General features: G+C 48.2%; 1 protein-coding gene and 1 long non-coding RNA gene across 2 annotated transcripts; one reads left to right on the top strand and one right to left on the bottom strand.

The window, feature by feature from the left end:
* Nucleotides 1-702: 702 nt before the first annotated feature.
* On the top strand, nt 703-5,147 carry LOC125742299 (uncharacterized). The gene is made up of 3 exons (XR_007398062.1): nt 703-3,299; nt 3,343-4,033; nt 4,387-5,147. It is a non-coding gene; the product is annotated as an uncharacterized LOC125742299 (long non-coding RNA).
* A 1,265-nt stretch (nt 5,148-6,412) lies between these two features.
* si:ch211-79m20.1 (platelet-derived growth factor subunit B) lies at nt 6,413-16,501 on the bottom strand. The gene is made up of 7 exons (XM_049014230.1): nt 15,663-16,501; nt 12,170-12,306; nt 10,823-10,899; nt 9,889-10,085; nt 8,502-9,383; nt 8,167-8,332; nt 6,413-8,059 (listed from the first exon to the last, which is right to left on the bottom strand). The coding sequence occupies exons 1-5, from the start codon at nt 15,726-15,728 to the stop codon at nt 9,186-9,188; spliced, it is 675 nt and encodes a 224-aa protein (XP_048870187.1). The 5' UTR covers nt 15,729-16,501; the 3' UTR covers nt 6,413-8,059; nt 8,167-8,332; nt 8,502-9,185.
* Between the last annotated feature and the right edge of the window lie 817 nt (nt 16,502-17,318).

Raw genomic sequence — 17,318 nt, 5'->3', positions numbered from 1 at the left:
AGCACCTGGATGTTTGTGTGACGTCGTCCAGCTATCATCTGTGCCGATTCCTTCCCATCTGCTATTAGTCTATTTGTGTTTCTGTTCTCTGTCTTAAAATGTGCGCTTAACAGCTACATATATTTAAAAGACAAAACAATCAGACTTCCTCACTTATACAAAGCCCTTCCCAGCAGATGGGACGCTTCGCCTTCACCTCTTTCCGCGCCAAAGCCCGTCTTCTCATTCTCACACAGAAAGCTACCGGTTTTCGGGATGCTGTCCGGCGGAGCGTGAACATCCCTCTAAGTGCATGAGGATGTGTAACGGGAGGTTAACTTAGGCCTGGGGATGAGCTCGCATCAGGAGGTTCACTGAGCGCAGCGACAGAGAAAAGCCGTCAGGGACAAAGTTAGCTACTGCATAATTTGTGCTGGAATTGGTTAAGGCTAGCATTGCAATGCAGAGGTGGTACGAGAGGGGTGGAGAATGCAGAGGGTACAGAGCGAAAGGTGCCGGTAATCTTTAGGGATGTGTATTGAGATCAAACAGCTGGGTTGTAACTTCAGTATATAGCTGGATTTTTAGTTTAGATCCCTTGATCAATGTTACAACCCCTAGGCTGAAAACAGCAACCTTTGAAGTACAAATGTGAGTTTATTGCTGCCCCACCTGCTTATATGCGGGGATGAGTTCAAACCTGGATCTTCACTTGCAGATTTTTTGAATGGATCGCAAGTTTTCAGCCCTGGGCCCTCGAAGACGCTTTTTGAAGCCGTCATGTCTGCACGAAGGACAGGGACAGGGAGAGTGAGGAGTCCGTGGTGGAAGCGTGTGGATGTGGGGAAGCGAGCGCAGGAGTTCGGAGCGGAAAACTTTCACAACTTCGGCGCCGCCTTTCGAAATCGCGCCAGAAAGGTGGCCACAAAACAAACAGCAAAGATGCGATGCGGACGGCCGGCGCGCTTCCTCATTTTGTCGCTCGCTTTGTCCCCCTCCCATTTTCCCCCAAGCCAAGAGATGCGTGATCCGCACTTTTCAGCTTCTCTCGGAAGCAAAAAATGGGGGGTTTGGAAACCTCCCCCCCCCATGCCAAAACTAAGATGCTGAGGAAATCAATGATACAGCTTCTTGTTTCATTTCTGCAAATGTACGCTGGGTCGCCTGGATTCATAACACCGGCCTGTAAACGGACTGCATACAGTATGTACCAGTATATACTCTTATGACTAAGCTGTTTTGTTGAATGGATCATTATTGTGCCAGTTTTTAACCTGTTCTCATTAGTTGATGTTTTGATTGTTGCTCCCATAAGCTGATGCTCGTGTTTGAATCATGTATCTGCGGTATAAATGAAGTCTGGGTTATATAAGCACAATGCAGAGGTTGGGGGCCTGCTGTTCTTTGGGTGTTAAATGAGGTTAAACCTCGTGTTGTCCTTGCTGCGTTTTTTTTTCAGTAATATATCGGATGTCTTGAGAAATAGAGCGGCAGTGCATTTTGTGCTTCGCTGACCCGCTGGAGGCCTGACAGAGACGTACTGCGGTACTCAAACAGTAAATTAATACAAGCTGCCTCCCTCCATTTGGACCTGTACTGTACATTTGCGTTTCCTCGTGGATTAGCTGTGAGGCTCGGGCTCACACCGTACCCATGAAGTTTGCCTGTGAAAGTCACCTGTGAAGGCTAGCTGTGAAAGTTGCCCATGAAGGTCGCCTGGGAAAGTCACCTGTGAAGGCTACCCATGAAAGTCGCCCATGAAGATCGCCTGTGAAAGTCACCTGTGAAGGCTACCCGTGAAAGTCGTCCATGAAGGTCGCCTGTGAAAGTCACCTGTGAAGGCTACCTGTGAAAGTCACCCATGAAGATCACCAGTGAAAGTCGCCTATGAAGATCGCCTGTGAAAGTTGCCCATGAAGATCGCCTGTGAAAGTCACCTGTGAAGGCTACCCATGAAAGTCGCCCATGAAGATCGCCTGTGAAAGTCACCTGTGAAGGCTACCCGTGAAAGTCGTCCATGAAGGTCGCCTGTGAAAGTCACCTGTGAAGGCTACCTGTGAAAGTCACCCATGAAGATCGCCAGTGAAAGTCGCCTATGAAGATCGCCTGTGAAAGTTGCCCATGAAGATCGCCTGTGAAAGTCACCTGTGAAGGCTACCCATGAAAGTCGCCCATGAAGGTCGCCTGTGAAAGTCACCCGTGAAGGCTACCCGTGAAAGTCGCCCATGAAGGTCGCCTGTGAAAGTCACCCGTGAAGGTCACCTGTAGCTTGGATCATGCTCCTCCTCCTCCTCTCTGTAACAAAGCCCGCCACTTCTTCTATAATGCCCCCCCTTCTCACACCAGAAACACCCATCCTGCATGAGGACAGGGGATTGTGAAACTGGCCTCTTCTGTACCTGTCAGGCCAGATCCACTTTAACCACCAGATGTCCCCGTAATACACGTTAATAAGTCTGCAAATAAGACAGCCACCTAAATTTATGCACCAGTACAACTACTGGCACCAAAGGCAGATACTATGTACTTCTTTGCCTGACTTCACTCTGTCTGCATCTTGACTATGGACTTTACTTCTCTGCAAAACCAAGGCAATTCCCCCCCACCACTCCCAATGACTCATCCAAATGTGAATGTGAATTAATGTGAATGTTGCAACTCTGAATGAATTTCATTGTTATTATTACATCCCTAATTTCAGGGCATTAAGTATAGATAGCCGGCAAATGATTGCATGGGCTCCATAGGAAACCTGTGTCACAATACCTTATCTCATTTCCTTAAAGGGTTCATAGCCGTAAAAATACTGACGTATCACTGGTGGCCCATTGCAGTGCGACTTCCTGTGCTTTAAATGGTGTCATTTGCTGTATTGTGACGAATATATTAGCCGTTGTGAAGAACATCTTAGCTGTCGTGAAGGACGCATTATCTATCGTGAAGGACGCATTAGCTGTCGTGAAGGACGCATTAGCTGTCGTGAAGGACGCATTAGCTGTCGTGAAAGACGCATTAGCTATCGTGAAAGACGCATTAGCTATCGTGAAGGACGCATTAGCTGTCGTGAAGGACGCATTAGCTGTCGTGAAAGACGCATTAGCTGTCGTGAAGGACGCATTAACTGTCGTGAAGGACGCATTAGCTATCGTGAAGGACGCATTAGCTGTCGTGAAGGACGCATTAGCTGTTGTGAAGGACGCATTAGCTATCGTGAAGGATGCATTAGCTATCGTGCAGCTAAATGTTCTATGAATGCATTATGGGTGCATTATTAAGGTGCACTGAATGTTCTATGAATGCACTATGGGTGCATTATTAAGGTGCACTGAATTTCTATGAATGCACTGTGGGTGCATTATTAAGGTGCACTGAATGTTCTATGAATGCATTATCAAGGTGCAGTTAATGTAAACGTTACTGATATTTCTTATGTACAGCTGTGCAGCTTATGCATCAGTATTGTGATCTTGCACCCCATGTTTCAGGCAGCACCTGGTGAGGGTTAAAAGCTCCACAAACTCTGGGCAGCAGGAAGCACTTGGCTGCAGGACTCTGGTACCTGGTGACCACAAAGGACATTGTGGCTCCTTGGACCCTGGGGTACAGGAAGGAGTCGGTCGTGCTCTTGATTTCGGACGCACCTTGGACCTCGCAGTCATAAACACACAACATACACACTCTGAGATGAATCCAAGCCCGGACAAAATAACAGGAAGAGCTGCTGTGTGCTGCAGAGTGAGATAGAGATCATAGCCCATTGTGCGTGTGTGTGCTGTGTGTGGGTGTGTGTGTGTGTGTGTGTGTGTGTGTGTGCATGTGAGAAAATGGAGGACGCACATACAGAGGGTATTCAGAGAGAGCAGGGAACACACAACTGTAAAACCCAACCTTGGTGATCACGGGTGCGAATTGATAGCATTGTTGTGAATTAAGGATGGATCCTCCAATCAGTCGGCTGCGTTTTCGTCCAAACATATCCCAGTTTCACTTCCTGTCCTCCACAGGAAGATGCCGAAACCACGTTGGCGGCAGGAGGCAGTAATAACGCCGGAAGGTACCATGAGAGGATGGGGTGGGGCGTCCCTGCTGCCGCTTCCTCGTCGCCCACTGATCATTGGGGGGGGGGGGGGGGGGGCATAATACTTCATGCTAAACATGTGTGGCGAAAGATCAGATAAGCCACCAAATAATTTGACTGTTAGGGAGGAATGCTATAGCTGCTACTGTGTGTGCTGTTTTCTCCATAAGGTAACACCCCCCCACACACGCACACCTTCCTTACTGAGTATCTGCTAGACTAGAAGATGGGGTCAAAGGTCACCAGACTCAGTCCTCATGTACAGTCAGGTCTGGACAGTAACTGATCTCATCCCAGACGTAAATAATTGTTTTTTTTTTTTTTTAAAGGATATGGGAGAGACCTGAGGGGTACCTTCTCAGCCCGGTGCTGAATGTGGAGGGAGCGTGATGTTTAGATTAAGCACTGGTGTGCGAGGTTGATGGTGACTCTGCCCTGCCTGGTGACCTCTGCGCTGAATCCGACACCCTTGTACACAATGTGGCGATTCCACATCTGGCCCTGCAGCCCGCATCCATGCCTGAGGTATTATTACAGAAACGTGAAATGAGTGTCTTTACCCCAAGAGGCTTTAATAGTGTCAAAAGGTGATTTCTGTCTCACCTATAAAGTAGGAACATGGGCGATGTCTGGCTCTGCAGCGTAGAACATTGGTTGGAAGGTTGTTAGATTGAATCCCGGTGGGGAGTGATTTCACTGTTGGGCCTTTGAACCAAGACCTTAACCCTAATTCCTCTAGAGATACTGTCTGACCCTGTTTCTTCAAAAATATTATGTTACTTTGGATAAAAGTGTTCACACTAAATAAATAAAATGAAATTAAAACTCAACTGAACAGGTAAGGCTGCTAAGTCTCTGAAATGTCTTTGGTCTTCATTTAATCAGCGCTGTTGTCCTCCGTAGAACCTGTTTAAGAAGAACATCAAGCAGGCATTTGCATTCAGGCTTAATCGTATCGGTGGGATCATCTGTGTTTTCCAAGCCTCTCCGGGTGGCCGGTGAGGGTGAGTGGGCTCAGCGTCAGGCTCGAGCAGCAGCGAAGGCGACCTCGACGTGTCTGGGACGTGCAATGTAGCAACCCATGCAAAAATGAGTGGGACGGGGGTGGGCCAAAGTTCACCCCCCCCCCCTGCAGCACCACCACAGCACCCAAGCCACCCCCCCCCAATCCCCCCACCCCCTGGAACATGAGCGTAGTTTGCAGAGCGTGTTAATAGCCGTGTGTAAATCTCCTTCACTATTTATCCTTCCATGTCCCCCTCCTTCACACGGTCAACAAGACGCCCTTTTCCACCCAGAGTTTATCTCCCCTGGATTTTTCTACCACTCCTCTGTGAAATCTACCTTCACCCCTTGGCACTGCCCCCCCCCCCCCCCCCCCACACACACACTAAGTTTTGCTGTAATTAAGTTTCACTCCCGTTTCTCCCCTCTCCACTTATGATGGTTTCACACACACTATGCCACCTTAAAGTCACTCTCTCTGGGCGCGGCCTGCAGCTCTTACACGCTCAGGCCGTGGTTCCCACACATGTCAGCTCCCATAGCTTCCAATTTACCCAGCTAAGAGGATTATTTACTGGGTTCAAGGGGTTAACTTAGCCTGGGATGTCTGCTGAGAACGGTAATGAAAGGACAGAGACACCACACTGATGGTCTGGATACATACCACAACCCATCAGAGAGGCAGAATGGAACAGCCTGTGAAGAAACCAAAGTCACAACAAAATCACACCAGCTACTCATTATTCATGCATCTTATCGAGTTTACGGTAGCGGTGAAGCCTGGAGCGTATCCCAGAATGCACCGGGCACAAGGCAGGGGACACCCTGACAGGGATTCCAGTACCTCCCACAGCAATGAATCTTTGTTAGAATGTTAAAAGGTCATATTTTTTATTACATAATCCATGGTCTTTTTAAATGGTATCCTTAAGCCCCGATGGCTTTTTCCATATGAAAAAAAGATCTTAAAGGATTCAGGAAACAGAAAAGGTACAGTGTAGCATATGGCAGGACATTTAAATCTTGACTGTGTGTGGGTGTGTGTGTGGATTAGATTTGGATGACCAAATGTCCCCCACAATGTAATAAAAACATTTTTTAGACATTCAGTTTTCAGGTCCCCACAAATCTGTGAAAGCAATCAAAAAAGTAAAAATGTCTCATACTTTGCTTACTTATGGTTGAGGGTTAGGGCTGGGTAGGGTTAAGATCTTCATCTTGGGATTAATAATGAATTAATAATAATGAATGGTGAGTCCCCACAAAGATATCATTACAAACCTGTGTGTTTGTGTCTGTGTCTGCATGCCCATGGACGTAAAGGAAATCAACAAACACAGGTCTTGATAATTAATATTACTTTGCTTTTATAGATATATTAAAAATTATAATTACATTAATTATAATCAAAACAATTCATTACAAATGAGCACATGGGAGACAATATTTTTAAATAACTTAAAAAATAGACATAAAAAATATTCTGGGACATTTACATACAGTGCTCACGACAGGACTTGACAGTTCACATGCTATTTGGTCCTGGTGGGGGAAGACATGTCTGTCCCCCCTCCTCCCCCCCCCGACTCTGAAGCCCCTCTGCCCAATGAGGCCTAGCTGGGGGGGGGTGGGGGGCAGTTGAGACAGGCTGCAGTCCTTCCGCTAATCGGTGTCTCCTGCCGTTTCCTCTCCTACGGCATCAAAGCCATGATTGTTTCGGAAAGGAAAAAAGAAAAGAGACACAATGAAGAGATGGACGACTTTGAAGACGGAGGCTGCAGGCTGCCGTCGGCGTCCTTCCCCTGCCTTGTCGGCATGGCACGAGACGGCCGGAGCCCCAGGGGACAGTCTCTCTCTGACAGGGACCGGCCCTTATTCCCCATGGCGGCACCCTCTGCTGGATGGGACTGAGACTTGCTCTGCGTTTTTCTCCTGAAAATCCTGCCCCTGTTGGATGTCTGGCAGGACCTTGTCAACATCCAGGCAGGGAACCTCCCAGTCACTCTCTGCTTGACCCACTGTGACCCGATGGTCATTTTTGGTCGAACGGCTCCACAAAGAACTGGCATCTTTGACACAAAAACGTGCCTCCGAGTGCATAGACACAAACTAATTACTTGCACTTTCGCCATCTGTAGCAATCAGGTTTCACTTCTACTGGGCTTCATTTCAGAACCTTGTCCAGCAAATGGTGCTGCTCCAGTGAAGGACGACCGGCCATCGACTATCCACTGGTCGGTAAGCCTGATAGATGGATACAGACTGGCTTTACAGACCTCCACAGCTGTTCAGAGCCTGTCTGAACCACAGCAAATAATGCATCTCTTATGAAATGCCCTCGGCTCGAGTTCTGGCTGTTCGATTCGTCGGGCCAGTGCGAACACGCCTTTGGAATTTCAGAATTCGGAATTCCAAAGCTTTGGATGCTCTTCTCAGTTAAAATCCAGTGTCTAGGTTAAATTAACATACCAGAAAAGTATACACATGTATATATTATACACGACTGCACCAGTGATACGTGAGGGCATTCAAATGTGACAGTGATAATTTTATCTTTTAAAGTCTTGAGGTTTCTTTCAGTGCTGTAGTCCAGGGTTGCAGTGAACCCCTGTTCCAGTTGAATGACTTTCCAGTTCTGGGTCACCTTTTCTTGTTGCGTCTTGGTCCTGTATTTCTGTGAGTTTCCACAGTGTGGCACGGATGGGACACATGTGGGACGTCCCATGACGCACAGCCGGTCTCATAAGGTGTTCCATCTCATCCAGGAGTCCTTCTGATGATTTCTATTTTCTCGAGAGACTCTTGTTGTCACATACAACTAACAAGAAAAGTTCCGGTAATATTACAAGCCTCTTCTGATGCAAAAAGCTAAGTGAAGATCTAGAGTGGATGAGCTTATTTTCAACGAGCACCCATACATCCACGATGCCTTCAGAATTCCCTCGAGCTCCAGGAGCACTTTTGAGTGGGTCAGGAGGCGAAACAGTAGCTTAACACCTTGGATGGCACAGGGAAGAATGAAAAACACATTAGACACACTCCTCTTTGAGGTTGACGGCTTGTGAAAATGGCCGACCTGCGCCAAACGCATCTTGTTCCCTCACCTTTGATGGGTTCTCTACATGAGAATGGCCCTCATGGCTGTCTTGCTCATCCTGTTCCTGTTCTTACGTAGTCTCCTCCGTAACGACGAGGAGCGCCTCCTGGGGGGACGGAATGGGGATGGTGTCTGCATGATGGCCGGTGATCTCGTGGTAGGTGGCGCCATCGCTGAATCATCAAAGAAAATGGACATAGAGAACACGTCAGTATGAACGTTGGTGTTGCTGCTCTAGTTGACATTCACAAGTCTAGAATCGAGACCTTAGTTCAGGGGATACTGGAATGTGCAGGACAAGAAGCACACGCATGGGGGGGGTGTACGGGCCGTCCTAATTACCTGCTTTTGCTGCGGTCGTGTGCGCTTGTTGGTGCGCTTGTTGGTGCGGCTGATGAAGATGCTGTTGATGGTGCTGTTGCTGTTGCTGTTCCTGCACCTGATCCCTTTCTTGGTCACTGAGTCCCTCTTTCTTTGAAGCCTCAACTTCCTCCTGATTCCTCCTGATTTCCATCCCTAGCTGTTTGTTGTCTCTCTGGGGCCCCTTGGATAGCGGCCTCTGATTGGTCGTGCCTGCATGGGCGAGGCCAGGCCGGTGCTCTTGCGGATGTCTCGTCACTGCATCCGGGTGCAGGCTAGGTCCTGGCTCCTCCGCCTCAGGCCTTCTCGTTGCCGTGGAGCCGCTGCCAGGGGCTGGGGCCTCTGATGTGAGTTTCCCCTCTGCGGCTTTGCTGTGGTGATGGTGGGACAGTCCTTGGCCTGCTTCCAATCGTGTGCCGGTGTGCCGGTACCCTGGCTTCTCTAGAGGCCTTCCATCTCCGACTTGTGAGTCTAACTCCTCCTCACGCCACACCTGCTTCTCCTCTGCTCCCTCCCACGTTGCAGCGCCAAGCGATGGCTGCTCGCCCCGAGGGCGTCGACGTCTCCCCCTGGCCGGACGTTCCCGAGCGCGTGTCAGGAGCCTGGGTCTGCCACTGGCGCCCCTCCAGCTCCTCCAGCTGGACGTTCTGGTTCTGCTTTAGCACGTCATGCTGGTATATGTCCTCCTTGGATGGGCTTTTGAGCCTGGGGGGCCTTTGGCGGGGGGCTCTGCGGTTTCCGCGCCGTGGTCCTGGGCATGTTCGCCTGCACGGCGCTCTTGCAGCGGCACTCGACGTGGTCCTCCACTGATATCACAGCCATCTCATACACCGGCTGCTTGTTCACAAACTGGATCTTCCTCACCTGACGGCAAAAACAGAGAACTCTCAGAGGATCGGGGCCGACCTTAATAGGGGATGGAGTGTGATGCTGGTGGGGGTGTTGAAAGTACATGTAGGGGGAAGTCACTGTTATGCTGTTTATATTCCTCCAGGGGGTGGATGCAACTGACGGATGCTGGTGAGGATGTTTATGTACCTGCAGGGGGCGGATTCTGATTGTGGTGTTTATGTACCTACAGGAGGCAGATGCAAGCAGTAGCTTTTATGTACCTGCAGGGGGCGGATGCTAGCGGTAGCGTTTCTGTACCTGCAGGCGGATGCTAGCGGTAGCGTTTATGTACCTGCAGGGGGCGGATGCTAGCGGTAGCGTTTATGTACCTGCAGGGGGCGGATGCTAGCTGTAGCATTTATGTACCTGCAGGGGGCGGATGCTAGCGGTAGCATTTATGTACCTGCAGGGGGGCGGATGCCAGCGGTAGCGTTTATGTACCTGCAGGGGGCGGATGCTAGCGGTAGCGTTTCTGTACCTGCAGGGGGCGTATTCTACTGACGGTGGCGACACACTGCAGGTTCCTGGTGTTGCAGCAGCCGGAACAGCGCTGCACCTCCACGCAGGGAGGCCACAGCAGGAAGTTGGCGTTGCGGCGGTCCAGCATGGAGCGAGACACCTCCATCACCTCCGTCCGCACCTTGCACAGAGCCTGCTCTGCCACCTGGATGTCACCTGAGGTAGAGACGCCATGCACACAAACAGACCAGAACGGATGTAAGACATCATAATATCACAATAAAGCTGCACTATTTGGTAATTGTAGCATTTAGCGCTAAATATTCCATCCATCTTCCAAGCTCTTATCCAGAATATGGTCATGCAGGGGATGGGAGTCTAATCCAGGCAGCATGTGGCACTGAGCAAGGGAGGACCCAGTATGGGATTCCAGTCCAGAGCAGGCGCACACGCATGCACACACGCTACAGGGAAACCGGAGTACCCCGAAGAAATGCAGCACTAGCAGCATGAGCGGAACATGCTGACTACACACACACACAGCTGGGCTCCGACTCCAGCCGCCCTACGCTGGAGGTGTGAGGTAACCATGCCGCCCCCCTACTTAGGCAGCCCCCCGCCCCAGCCCTAATAACTCCACCATAAAATGCAGGCGTCTTACAGACTACAGCCAGGTCGCTTTTAGGCCTAATAGCTGCCCCCCCCGCAAAGGTAAACGGGGACGACCTGCCAGCACTCTGGCGACATTTGCCAGGACATATTTAGACGCATTTAATTTAACCGTAATAGCGATACTTGATGTGTGCCAAGCGGGAACCGGCAAAGACGTCCTGGGCAGGTGCCCCTGGACCCTTTTAAATGCACCTACCAGCTGTGTTGTCTAACTTAGTTCTCACTCACTCTAGGGTTGGTAGTTTGTCAAAGGGATGGATAAATAGTGGGAGGGTACTCACCAAGGCTCCTGGAAGGCGAAGCGGGGCCGTGTGATTGGGCAACAGCTCCTGGACTAATGGACCATCTGGGTCTTTCTCTGGGGGGGGGGGGGAGAGAGGTTGAATGTCATTCTGGTAAGCTGGGCATTCTGGGCACGGTCGCTCCAGATGCGGCGGTGTGGCTATTCGCGGTGGCGTGTAAGCGCTACGCCAAGACCCAGGGACATTGTCCGCGGCACAAAGGAAATTGTTATGGAAACAATCGCTGCTATTTTGTGCAGCGGGCTGGTCGCCGAGCCGCGAGGAATGCGTGTAAGCGAGTGGATAAGAAGGAAGAAGTAATTATAGCGAACGTTTGTGTGTGTGTGTGTGTGTGTGTGTGTGTGTGTGTGTGTGTGTGTGCGAATATGTGCATGTCAGTGAAAACGTGAAAAATGGGTTTTGTATAGGCGTGTTTCTTTGGGAAAGATGGGAAATTTATAGTGTGTCTTTCGCCCCGAGCGTATGTGTGTATTTTTGTCTTTCAGGTCCAACCAGAGACCTGGGAATGAGGCTGGGGGGGCGTGTCACTCTTCTCAGACACGCCCCCTCAGGGACGCACGACCCTCACGTCACCTGCCACCGAGCGGAACGCGGCCCTGGCGGCGTAGTACGCTTTCATGTCAGTTCATGAGATGCGGTGACACCCCGCGGTTAAAGGAAACGCAGAGCGGTTTGACCGGCGAGCCAGATGCCGACGCGTTCTGGATGCTGCCTTTCACACTCCATTTATCTTTAGCTCCAGAGATTGGCTGCATCCACACATTCTCCAGCTGCTTCTCTGCTAAGCTGGTACAGTATCTCTGAATCTGTTTCCAGACAGCACACCTTCACCCACCCCATCAGTCCTGTCGCAAGACAATATATGCGACGCTGTCTGTCCCTCTGTCCCCAGACACCCCAAAGCGACCCCCCCCCCACCCATCCCTGCTAGGTCGTGTGTCTATGTGGTCCACGCCTGTTCTACGGGAGGGGTGTGGTTCGCAACATGCTGAGGCTGAACAATGCTGTGGCCGAGCCCCCCCGGGTCTCCCTTCGCACACGATCATCGCTCAAGGTCGTTCATGTTGCCCCCCCCCCCCCCCAAAAGAAATTCAACAATCACCAATGTTCTGCAGTTAATAGCTCCGTGTCCTTCACCCAGTCAGCCCATCCCACAAAATCTGTTTGTATCACAATGCTAAAAAGTTTGTCCTTCAGAAACGCTCATCTACAGAGGAGGGTGTCGACGCGATGCGGCATGTAAGCGCTGACGGCCGATCTGGGACGGCACAGGACTGAACGGGTGGGACAACCAGCCGTAAATAAGGATGCCCTACCCAAACTGACCCCATGTGGCACGTGCAGCGGCGTTGGAATGCAGATTTACCTACGGAGTCAGAGTCTAGGAGTCTCTGCAGGTCCTCGAAGGAGTCTATAGGAGTGCCTGTGACCAGCTCCACCAGGGATAAGGGCAGCGGATCCCCCTAGGGCCAGAGAGACAGAGAGGGCAGACAAGATTAGAGTCACCGCTGACCAAGCTGGTGAGGTTTGACTATGCAGTTGGGCCCGATACTTCTGAAGGATCACTGCTGTTGAATAGGATAGTTTCCATCCATCCATCCATCCATCCATCCATCATTACAACAGCGCTGCAGGGGGGGGGGGGGGTTGCCTGCAGATTATCCCAGGCAAAAATGTGAGGCGACACTGACTCTCAATGCGCCCAGGCTGCCAAAACCTGAAATGCTTCTTTTAAATTTCCATATTTTTAATGAATAAATGTGTAGAATGTTACAAGCTACGGATCTTTAACTGGCAGATTCATGTTTTGAGGAACATAATGATGACAAGGACAACAACAGCAAGAATAATAGCAATTATTATTGTTGTTATTGTTGCTAGTGCTGTTGCTGTTGTTGTTGTTATTATTATTATTATTATATTAAACTGTACTTGTATCACTATTAACATTGTAAGTAAGAATGGACTCCAGATGGTCAGGAAACCAGCATGATATCAAGGAGTCAGAAAAAAAATTACAGAAAACAGACGCAGACACAAGACGAAATGAACAAAACAACTGAAAATGACATAGGAGGAAAAGAGGAAGTCGCATGAACAGAGGCCCGTTTCTTAGCGGCGCTGCGTCTGGTGCTATTTTAATACCCAGCATTACTCATGATCACCCCCCTCATGCAAAAAAGAAGCGCTTCTCGTTAGTTCGGACGGTTCGCTCGCGTTGCAGTCAATGTCAGGTGGTTCTTCGTCTGAACTGGGTAAAAAAAAAACGACGTTTTAATTTACGAATCGGATCGCACACACGGAACGGAAACCCAGCGAGGAATGCAGGGGCACTGGATAGTTCCCATTATCTAGCGGTGCTTCAGTGATCCCGATGACTCATTTTAAGGTTACTGTGAATTAATTAGTGTCACCGTGCATCTAAGGTGGTTCATAATTCCTGGAAGGGTGACAGCGCAAGAGCCCAGTTCCCACGTGCCGTAGCGGCGTATCACTCGGTTCCCACGAACTTACATACTATGGGCATACGTGAGCCAGCCGGCCTCATGCCCTCAAAAGCCCCGGTAGGGCGTGCCCAGATATATATCGCAGTGGCCCCTCCCAGCTTCCACGGTCAGTATAGTGGTAATGGGTTTACCATGCAAAAATGCATACCCTTATCTATCCGAGCTGTCAAGAGGCAGGTGCTCGGTACATTTTGCCCACTGGGTGGTCCCCCTTCGTAAATTTAGCGCGATCGTCGGTGACTGAGGGGCATTTAGCACCTCAAAGGGGGGGCATTTCAATCATTCGGGAAAGGTGCAGGTATTCAGGGACCCTAAGCCCTCCACCGGTACGTGCCTATCTATCTATCTATCTATCTATCTATCTATCTATCTATCTATCTATCTATCTATCTATCTATCTATCTATCTATGCTGTATATTTTTGCTGTCGAGACCTACAGTATTATTGCCAAATCAACAAAACGCAAATGTGAAACTGAACGTAGACCTATTTGTAAAACTACAAAAAAAATCCAATCAAAAAGTTACTTCATGTTCTATTCAAGACCTCATTTATCCTTCAGTATATTCTTAATTTGCATCCAGAACCAATTTTCCGTTCCGTTTATTTTTACCCTCCATTCAGGATCAGACCTTTCCCTTACGTGTAAAGTCTATTTATTTATTTGTTTGTTTTTCAGTAGGGTCGCGATGAGACACGAGGCGAGTTATGGCATCGCCGAGTCAGCTGATAAGACGGTCACTCCCTATACCTGGGAGTGCAAAACCCGCGGCAGGAGCGCTGAGGAATGTCAGATACACACTGGATGGGGAAGGTGAAGCGTAATGACACATAATAACAAGACGGGCTTACTGCCAACATATACACATATATACATGCTTGCACTCGCATACACATGCATACTCCCAAACTAATGCATATGATCGCACGCACATACACGCACAAACACACGCGCACACACTTATACACACGTATATACCCACACACCCAAAGCACACAGTCTTGCACGGAGACACACACTACTCGAAAGTATGCACGGCGGATTCACACCTACATGCAGCGTAGATGTGCCCATTTTTTTTACACATACATATACTCAGATAAGCAAAACATGAATAGACATTACAAGCCAGGATTCCAAACGCCACGTACAGGCGCTGGATAGACAGGTAAGTATAGCAGTGACTGACACTTTTGAAATTCTGTATACAACTATGTTTTTCATTAATTTAACCCATACAACGACAAGAAAGATTTGGGATAAAAACAATAATGTAAACACTGGTGGCGAAGAGCAGAGATCTGAGGTGGAAAAAGAAAACCTCCGTTCACGTCTTTGGAAATTTACTTAGAACAAATACCTTTCCTAAGACTTTGGTGACTGCCTAATCGATCATTCAATAGCTCTGAGAAATTCATTGACTGACATTTCTACGTTCCCTCAACATAATGTGCTTCAGGCACTTTAAAGCTGAATGTGCATTTTTACGAGCGCCGTTTCACAGGCGAAGTCCTGGACAAACCGTAATTTGAAACACAAATCCTAGGAAAACAATGTATGACAATTTTACAGAACGCATAAAGTTTATTAACACATTAACCTATTACAGGTCATCGAAAAATATCACTATCTGGAAATAAAGGTCTCTAGACCACATTAACTCAGGCGGTGGTCCAGTTGGATTGAAGTCCAGGACCTTTACTGGGGAACAGAAAGATTTTGTTCTCCCTGTTTGTACTAGAGCTGAACCCGTCCTGACTTCTGCACACAGAGCAATGCGATGCCCACAACAGCGTTACACTTGCAAGAAGCCAGCGAGTTTTCTGTTTATTTTGGTGTCCCAAGACAACACTGACTGCTGATCCGAAGTAAATTTAAACGTGGTTAAACAAACACGCTGACTGTCTCACAAAGGGATGGATAAAAGGAAAAGAAAGACGGATATAAGATATGTCAGCGATTTTGTCCCCAGTAATAATAATATATGACACACTAAGGCTAACGATATTTCTGTAGTGAGAAATATTATGACAAACTCATAATAGGCCTACCCAAAGGAAACAACTATCCATAAATATTAACCATCGTCAATAAACACTAGAGCAAGAAAGATAAATGAACATTTAAGCCTACTGTGTGCGTCTCCATTAATTTCTATATTTCACAGGGGAAACATAATGGCCGACTAATCCCATTAATGCATAGGTAAAACAGTAGAAATTAGTCAATACGTGGATCGGCGAATGTCAACAAAACTTTAAACTTGTGTTTATAAAAGTGGTGGGCGCGTCCACAAGCGTGCGATCTTACCTGGCTGCTTCCAAAGCGCAGGCACGCCGCAAACGTAGCGAGCACAAGCACCGTAAAGCCCATCATGCCGAAGCACCAATCTCCACAATTGCCTGTGCATTTAAGGAAAAGACACGCAAGCCGCTCCTCAGCACCTCGGCGCAGGGACAGCGGCTCTCTGCGGGTCTCGATCGCCTTTCCCTTCGGACAATGCCCTTATTGAATTCTGCTTTAACTCCACCACGCCTGTCCGAAGAGCTCCAGAGAAACCCGGGTCCGCTGTGAGAAGCATCTGAATTGTATTTTAACCAGTCGAGTTGTTGGTGGCAGATAAATAGTTCCCAAGATCTTCAAAGAGGGTAAAAAGGAAACTTCTCCGGGCAAGAATAAGGGGTAAATTCAATGCACGATAACATGCATTTTAATACGTATTATTAAAATGCGACTCTGGTTTTCGTTTTTTGTAAACACCACGTATCTAAAAGAGTCTTCTCCACCTCGTCACTAACGAGAAATCTTCTCGTCAATAGTATGATTTTTCATCACATTTAATGCATTCCATTCCCGTACGCATTTCAGCGTCGAACTTGACAAAAGGTTCAGCTCCAGCGTTCCCACTTTCTTCTCCTATTAAATAAAAGATTAACCTTCAAATGAATAACACCCGACTTTGTATAATTAAGCGCCTATCGCGGAGTTTGGCGAGATAAGCAGGCACTATCTGACCGATGCGCACTGCACAGCAAATCGCCTTTTCACCAAAAGCCGGTGTCTGTTGAGTTTGTCAGGTACAAATCCTTCGCTCCCTTTCGACTGCGGTGACCAGATCGGACTGATCGCTAAACAGCTTTCCATTTGAAGCAGCCTCTTCGAGTACAGGCAGTCCCCACCTCCCCCCGCCCATTTAAGGCCAGTCTTTTTCCATATAAGGAACAAGGGGACATTCTCCTTGTAGGAAACGTGTAGCTACTTAAAGGGGAAAGTATTAAACGTGTTGGTTAACCACCAAACCAATATGCTTAATATGCCTATAAATATTTTCACGCTTTCCGAAGAAAAAAAATTCTGTATATGATCATTAACTACCTGTTTTTTAGCCTACGTTTGGTGACACTTAATGAAGCAAATATGTATTCTAGATATTACATGTCTGTTATTTCTGGATGTTCCCGATTATGATTTCTTAGAATGTTGAATGAATGACAGATGAGTCATTTTTTTCTGAGTAAATTACCTGAGTAAATTAAATCCTACACGCGTCTTTAAAAAGCAGCTTAATTTAATGCAACTTTTGAGGCATGTGGGATAAAAAAAAAAAGTTTCAGCACTATCTCTTGCTGAAGTCCTAGCTGTATTACAACACTCAGCCTTTTCTTTGAACTTGTATGTATCTGCGTGGTGAACCGAGTATGTTTGAGTTCAGCACTGGATTGTTTATAAGTCAATTCCATAACGCTTCATAACGCAAGTAGCGCTTCACATTTTGTGCTGTCGCCGGTCAGCGAGAGGCCAGCAAAAGTGGGCTAGAGAGTCAGGGGTCGAGTCGATTAAGGTGATTTATTTCGGGTGCGGGCAGCAAAACGAGAGGCAGCGCGGAAATGCACACCGTTAGCCATGGCAAGACAGTAAACAAAAACCTGGAGAACGAAACGTCACTCCGTCACGAAGTTTAAGGTG

The sequence above is a fragment of the Brienomyrus brachyistius genome, chromosome 5 (assembly GCF_023856365.1).
Source record: "Brienomyrus brachyistius isolate T26 chromosome 5, BBRACH_0.4, whole genome shotgun sequence".
Classification (NCBI taxonomy): domain Eukaryota; kingdom Metazoa; phylum Chordata; class Actinopteri; order Osteoglossiformes; family Mormyridae; genus Brienomyrus; species Brienomyrus brachyistius.
The sequence above is the reverse complement of the archived record's forward strand: the minus strand, read 5'-3'. Positions and strand labels throughout refer to the sequence as shown.